Source organism: Microtus ochrogaster, unplaced genomic scaffold (assembly GCF_000317375.1).
Source record: "Microtus ochrogaster isolate Prairie Vole_2 unplaced genomic scaffold, MicOch1.0 UNK46, whole genome shotgun sequence".
NCBI lineage: Eukaryota > Metazoa > Chordata > Mammalia > Rodentia > Cricetidae > Microtus > Microtus ochrogaster.
This window is the reverse complement of record NW_004949144.1, coordinates 273,696-281,828: the sequence shown is the minus strand read 5'-3', so window position 1 is coordinate 281,828 and position 8,133 is coordinate 273,696. Positions and strand designations below refer to the sequence as shown.

Sequence of the window (8,133 nt, the reverse complement as noted above, 5' to 3'; positions counted from 1 at the left end):
ACCATTTAGAAATTTTCTTTGTCTTTGAATCTCTCTTTACTGTATATCTCTCTTTTTCTGACCACACGAGCCTTTAATTTACCAAGCAATATCAGTAGGACTAAAGCCGTGGCTTTGCCAGCTAGATCCAGTCCATTCCTTAGCTTTCTGCCATTCCAACCTTGTGGCTGAAGTACCAGCCAGAGCTGCATTCAGTGCCACAAGTCTACAGTGTTTCAATGTCCCTGCCAGCAAGCGAGCTTCAGCAGCCTGTGCTTGCAAACCACACGAACCGCCTGTGTAAAAGAGTGAGAGTTTGCCCTGGCAGGACAGCCCAGAAAGCCAGCATTTTTAAATAGCGCAGCTTTTTTGCTGCTACGGCTGAAAACCGAAAAGCAAGCGTTCAGCTTTTCATCAACACAGTTTAAGTGTTTCGTGGCAAGACCTCTTAATGAGCTGCAGGGTTTTGCAGCTGAAGCTGAGTCAGGAAGCCTCTCTTAGATGAGGCACTTGCTTGCCTCTAGCAAGCAGAGCAGACCCGAGAGAGTGCTGCTACCAAAAAACCATGCATTACTCTTTCCCAAGCTTTCTCAGGCTTTCAGTGGATTCAACTGGCCACGTGGGCGCCATTTATAGTAAAATTTCAACTTAATTTTTCCCCACAAGACTCAGTAATCTTAGATGTGATGGATTCAGATTGCATAATTATTTACAATATTCTAATCTTCTCTTTTGTGTTTGGCTTTGAGATTGTGTTTTAATTACATTTCCTCCTTTCCTTCCTCCTCCAAAACCACATATACATCCTTCCCACTCCCTTCAAACTTGTGGCCACTTTTCATCAGTTGTTGTTGCATGTGTATTTATATATGCATGGATGCATATTTCCAAATATAGTCTGTTGACTCCATATAATGTTAATTGTATGTATGCTTTCTGGAATGATCATTTGGCACTGGACAATGAATTGTTAGTGCTCACCCCTGGGGAAGACCACCTCACCTATTTCCAGCTTTACTCAGCACCTGTTGTTCTTTGTGTAGGACTGAGGATTTAGGAGCTTTTCCACATCCAGTTTGGCATGTTCATTAGTGTCTTCCTTGTTCAGCTGACATTTAAATGGACATGTTCATGAGACTTAATTGATGTAGCTTCTGATGCCACTAGTAGGGGACATAACCTCAAAGCAAAGTCCCTGATCTTCTGATTCTTATGCTGTGGAACAATGGTCTGTACCCTGTCATTTATATTTTAAATAAATGCTGACTGCCCACTAGCCAGGCAGGAAATATAGGCAGGATGATGAGGCAGGAAGTAGAGGTGGGGCAACGAGAATTCTAGGAAGAAAAAAGTTCTTTCTGCAGTAGTGACACAGCCACAAAAGAAGCAAGATGTGACTACCTCGCCAAATAAGGTACTAAGCCACGTGGCTAACATAGACAAGAATAATGGACTAATATAAGTTATAAGAGTTAATAAGAAGTCTGAGCTACTAGACCAATCAGTTTATAACTAATATAGACCTCTGTGTGATTTCCTTGGGACTTAACAGCTGCAGGACCAGGCAGGAGAGAAAACCTCAGTCAACACTCTTAATAATTTTTCTGCCCCCTCTTTCATATTATTCCCTGAGTTTGGGGTGTGTGAGTGTTTTCTAGATGCATCCATTGGGACTGGGCTTCACAACTCTGCATTTCAATTGTTGTGTTTTGCTGTAGTGATCTTAAACTGTTGCAAAGAGAAATTTTGATGAGTAAAGATTATATTTATCTGTGAGTACAGGGACAAATGGTCATAGATTGTTGTTAGGGGTTATGCTGATTTAGTAACTGGTTTTGTAGATTCTCCTCCAATAATCATGATTTTATTAGCTATTATTTGGTGAGCAGTTGGCTAGTTTTTCAGGAACAGGCATGTTATCACTCTTGTTGAGAGCCTTTTAAGTACAATTATAGAGTAATTGCCAAGATATGTGTGTCACTATCAAACCCATAGGATTAGTGTGTCATGGTGGTTGTTGATGTGATTCACAGGTATCACAGCTGGGTAGGGATGTTAGTTACCTCCCTCTTTTATCTTATACAGTGGCTTCTAGTACTTTGAACACTAGTCCTCAAGGAGTATGGTTATAGGTCAGTTACAACTCTGGGCTCTGTGCCCAGTTTCTAAGTGTGTAGTGTCTTCGGCAATAAGGACCTTCTAACACTGGTGATAACCAAAGGTAAAACTGAAACATACAATAGACTTTCTGTTCTAGGAGTCTTTTAGACTACCCTGGCTATTAGCTCAAAAGAAAACTAGTCATGATTAGCATTGGTCATTTTTTAAATAGTATTTGACTACCTCTTAGAGGGAGTGCTGCCCATCCAAATGACAAAATTTCTTAAAACTACACATGTGTCTGTGTGTGCACGCAAGCACACACACATACACACACACTCATAATGTATGCATGTTTGTACGTATACTGAATTTTAGGTTTCCTTATAGTCAGTGGTATGTTCTTTGTGACTTTTTCAGGCCTACATATAGTATTTTACCTATCGAGCTCCTCCTATATTTACCTCTCTCCTCCTTCGCTAAAATGCTCCCCTTTATCTCTTTCTTTATAAGATCACTTGTACACTGTTATTCCCCTTTACCTTCCTCCCACTTTCTTTGTATATACCCCCCAAGGAGCCCTACTTTTCCCATTTCCAGTATTGGATCACTTGTTTCTGTAAACTGATTGATCATTCTCAAAAATCTACATAATGAACACTGGAATTAATTAGGGACCCAAGGTGTCCATATCTTTGGGATGGCATCTCAGCCACCGTAGCACAGAAAGAGTGGCTTGTCTCAGTTTACTGTTTCCCAGAATCAAGACAACTGAGTGACTTGTAGGAAAAGCTAATCCAGAAGAGTATTCAAACAAAATGGTCAACATGTTCTCCACCAATCCAAAGCTTGAAATTTCTATAACAATAAAAAGTAAATATATTACATATATAATCAGGAAGGAAAACCCAGTTTTCAAGGCTTTCATGTGGGCCATAGTGCTGGTGTCTCTGGATCTTTTGAAATTAAGCTGCATCTTCCTAATATGCTTACACAGGGAAAAGATGAGCAGGATAAAAGCTACCAGGGACACAGTGAAGGGGATGAACATGAACACTGAGGCTGTGGGTAAGAAAACATGCGATGAGTTGGTGAATAAAAAAACTCTGGAATGTAGTGTCAAATTCTTCAAACTATTAAACATGATTCCTTCAAATGAATTCATCCATACGTGAATACATGCCATTGTAACTACAATGTTTAAAAGCAAAAGGATCAGAGATAACAGTAATGTCACTAAAACCACTTTTTTAGCTCTCCACTTTAGGTAAAGAAAAAAAGAGTTAGAAAAAGTTGCTACCTTGAGAAAATAAAAGACACTGAGGCATGTAGCAAGCCAGTTGCTTAAGTGGTTATTCACTATCCAGACAATTTCAGCTACCATAAACATTTCTGAAGCCATGAACAAATGTGGGCACAGTAGGAATAACAACATAAAAATGAGCATGGACCACAAAAAACTGAGTCTGGAAAAGGCAAGAGCAGTAAGGATCTGATCTACTGAAGAGATATTTCCTCTCTTGACCCAGTCAATGATATTCACCAGTGCTATGAATCCATTTCCTATGGTTCCCGTTGCTATTTCTATAAATAAGGTGAGTGATAAAGTAAACCATAGGCTGTTGTTCATGGTCTATGATAATATGCTTCAATTTATAATATCACTATGCACATTTTAAAAAGCTTTGTATATTGGTTATTAAAAATTCAAAATATTAATTCTCTAAATTCTATGTGCACAATACTGTCCAGGAAACATTTAAATGTGCCAGGACTTGGTTCATAATTTCTTCTGAAAATCTTGTTTCTTTCTTCCCAATAATCCCAGCTATTCTTCATCCAGGTACTTCATACCTTACATCCAGCAGTTTGAAGTTTTTTCAAATTGAGTGAAATGGTGAATTCTTATCTGCTCACATACAAACAAAGGTGAATTTATTTGCATTATTTTCACGTTGCCTTATCTACACATTTTAGTCATTCAAACTGAGTAAGTTCTGAGCAATACTATAATTCATATAGTAATTTAAAGGATTATGAATTGGTATATGGTACTGCCCAATGTGATTATTAATAAAGATTATTATTATTAAATATTATTAAATCAATGAACAGAAATGTTATTATACATACACACACAGATATACAAATACAGATATGTAAATCTATGTAGACATTGGTCAAAAATCTTGATACATAGTACTCAAATTGTCTTAGAATCTCTTTAGAGATTACTGCTTCTATGTTCATGTCACAGGGATTATACTAGTCCTTTTACTTTGCATCAATCAATATGCACTTGACACACATGCATAGGAACATATTTAAGTAAATCCATCCCTCTGGTGTTGTAATTCCAGCAATTCTCACTGATTCAATCACCATGCATCATCTAGGTCAGGCTTAGTAAAATAAAAATTTTGTTGTATTTATTTTATTTATTACAGGATTAATAATTAAATCTAGATCCTTACCCATTCCCTGTAACTGTTCTTACTGACAAGCTATATGCCTAGCCACCTTTATACTTTTTATTGTGAGAGAGTCTCACTGAGTTGCTTAGTCTGACCTTAAAAGTCAATCTATAGTCTAGACAGGATTTGAATTTACCTCACAATTACCTGGGATTATAAACTGGCTTCCCCAAAGCACAGCTCCCTCATAGTTTTTTTTTTTTTATGGTTTTGTTTTTAACATTGTTTTCACAGAATTCTAAGTTACTATTACATGTAAGCAATGCAATTACTCAATAATCTTTGGGAATGTTCCTCCATGTGTAGGAATGAGGCACTTTTACACGGTCTCTGGAGCTGTTGTTAAGGTAAATAAGTTTCTTTGAACAGAAAGAATCCTCTTTAATCTCACCTCTTCCTGTTCCTTAGGTTGATTTCTTTATGAGCGTCAAAGAACCAAAGCTTTCTATCCGCCTTTCCTCACTTACTATATGCTCTGTAACCACCACTTTGGGCACTAAGGCAAATAAAACAGAATTCACAGCCTGGTGACGTGGTAAGTAAAAGGCATGCTAGCCGGGCGATGGTGGCGCATACCTTTAATCCCAGCACTTGGGAGACAGAGGCAGGAGGATCTCTGTGAGTTCGAGACCAGCCTGGTCTACAAGAGCTAGTTCCAGGACAGGCTCCAAAACCACAGAAAAACCCTGTCTCGAAAAACAAAAAAAAAAAAACCAACAAAAAAAAAAGTAAAAGGCATGCTACAGTCATCCTTATTTAAGGAGTTATTAAACTAAAGAAAATAATATATCATATGTTGGCATACAACAGAAATAACAAGTCTCTTAATTCTCCAGAGAAACTTGTAGAATTCATTGTGAAGGACTGACTGACTCTGTATTTCCTATAGTCCCCTAAAATCACACTGTCCTATATATATTTTTTAAAACTAACAAGTGCACTACAGTTATGGGAAAGATATAGTGAGAATGAAACCAGGCCAGAATGGGCAAATTTTAAGGAAATAGTAAGAAGGGAAATAAACATACCATCAGTATAGAGATAGGATGCTCCCGTTAGTTCTCCCAAAGCACTGTAAAACACCTGAGGTGGTTTCCTTAACGAGAAGGAATTTTTGGCTCACAGTCCAGATGTTTCAGCTCATGATCACTTGGCTCCACTGTTTTGTGGTCTGTGTGGTAAGGCAGAACATCCTGGCAGTAATGGAGCAGAACTACTCCTGTCATGAGACAACAAAGCAGAATGAGAGAATACAGTTGTAGACCTAATCTCACCTCTGGAGACACACCTCCAATAACTCAACTTCCTTCTCCTAAGCTTCTCCTACTTTTTAAAGATTCCACCACTTCCTATACCACTCCAGATTAGCGGCCTAGGCAGTAATGCATGCCCTTTCATGGACATTTAAGACAAATATACAATGGTTCTTCTGGCTTACCTCCTCCAGGTCATAAGGATAAGCTTTGAGAAGAAAATTTGCAAATTCAAGCATAGGGGTTATCTGTGTGGAGTGAGTGCTGATGGCAGAACTTCCTGGGCTTTCATAAAAAAGCTGAAAAGTCTTGCTACACTCAACCCCAAGGCACTGGTCCTGAAGGAACACTGCATCCCTTCCACTCTGGACAGAAATACCTTAGATTATCACTTGAACTCTACATTCTGGGTAAGGACAGCCTTTTTCAAACAAGATGAAAATAGCTCCAAGGGTAATTTACAATGAGTACAAAAGTCAGAAAAAGTAAGTCAGCATGTACTAGCAGTGTTTATCCATTTCAGAACCAGCATTATACAAAAGAGAAGTCATCAATGAGTTTTGTGTTATGTGTGTCGTTCTTAACATGTTTTACATACTTCATGTACCAAACAAAGACAATGCAGTGAATCAGACATAATTTCCTGTGTATCTCTGGATATTGATCTCTGTTTCTAAAGTTATAATCATCTGCCTATATGTTGTTATATGTAATCTTTGAAAAGCTTCCGTATAAAAGTCATTATCATTGAAGAGAAAGAAGTAAATTTATTATGTTCTCTTCTATGTAGGTTTTTAGTAATGCAGCTTCTTAATGTAACTCATACAGATAAAGACAAATATGCATTGTTTTACAATATAAATTCATTCATAAATATGCATCTATTTAAATATACAGAATCATAGTGAGAAATATGTGGGCAATCACCTTTTGCCCTGTGAGAGACTATGTATCTGTGTTCCTGGTAAAGAAAATATATGACAGCACATGAGCAGTAAGGCCCTCAAAACTGACTATAATCTATTTACTTGCACCCTGGGGCTCTGTTATGATTAAGGATAACAAGAAAAACCAGTGAGAGGCAGCTCATTTCTGTTTAGTGGCCAACCATAAAACCCAGGAGATGGCAATGTCCTGAAAAGCTAGTAATTTTTAATCACTGCTATCTGTATATCAAACTCTACTGAAAATATACTAAACTATATCACAAGAATGCCAAGGTATATAACCTGGGGTAACCAAAGATCCATGGTCACTTAGCATATAACAATGCCTGAAAGACGGGACTTAAAATCATATTCTCTGGGAATAGCAGGCATGAGGCTTTGACTTAATTAAATATCTGAACTCAAGAAACTTTGTAGCCCACTAAATGGTTGTGGTAGTTTCTGAATATCAGGGCTCCTCCTTCAAAAGTTTTGCCTCCTGCCCAACCCAAGATATTTCTAATGCATTTACGTGCTTTAACTAGTCCTGAATGTATAGCTGAAATTTACCGATTTGACAACTAACAAACTCTCCTGTTTCTCTCAATCTCCTGATCTGTGGAATAAATGGAATGATTATATACAAGATCAAAAGATCTCAAAGTCTATGAAATACTCAAGCTCTTTTATAGCCAATAATATACAGTCACTATAGACTCCAAGGAAGAAGACTGATTGCTACAACAGTCTTAAAAATTAGAAGAAAACATGTTAAATTTTATCATATTAATAGTGGGTGAATATATTTGGATGCTGTTATAACCAGATGGAATACAGGATAAACGCAGATTGGCATACATTTGCATTACCCAAACAGATGTCCTCCAAGTATAGTCATTGAGCAGTCATCATTAGTGCTGGCACTCTATACATGCTTCTGAGTTGATAAATGTCTTAGTGGATGATCAGTCTTAAGAATCTCATCACAAGGGCTGGAGAGATGGCTCAGTGGGTAAGAGCACTGTCTGCTCTTCCAGAGGTCCTGAGTTCAATTCCCAGCAACCACATGTTGGCTCACAACCATCTGTAATGAGATCTAGCACCCTCCTCTGGCGTGTGGGCATACATGGAGGCAGAATGTTGTATACATAATAAATAAATAAATCTTTAAAAAAAGACCTCAATATCGGTCAAAACACATTGAACCTGATAGAAGAGAAAGTGGGAAGTACCCTACAACAGATGGGCACAGGAGATCCCTTCCTATGTGTAACCCCAGCAACACAGACATTAAGGGCAACATTGAATAAATGGGACCTACTAAAACTGAGAAGCTTCTGTAAAGCAAAGGACACTGACACTAAGACAAAAAGGCAACCTACTGACTGGGAGAAGATCTTC

General features: G+C 38.0%; 1 protein-coding gene across 1 annotated transcript; it reads right to left on the bottom strand.

Moving 5' to 3' along the window:
• Positions 1-2,749: 2,749 nt before the first annotated feature.
• LOC101997228 (taste receptor type 2 member 123-like) lies at positions 2,750-3,709 on the bottom strand. Its single transcript, XM_005369238.1, has one exon. It carries the CDS (start codon positions 3,707-3,709, stop codon positions 2,750-2,752), a length of 960 nt encoding a protein of 319 aa, XP_005369295.1.
• Between the last annotated feature and the right edge of the window lie 4,424 nt (positions 3,710-8,133).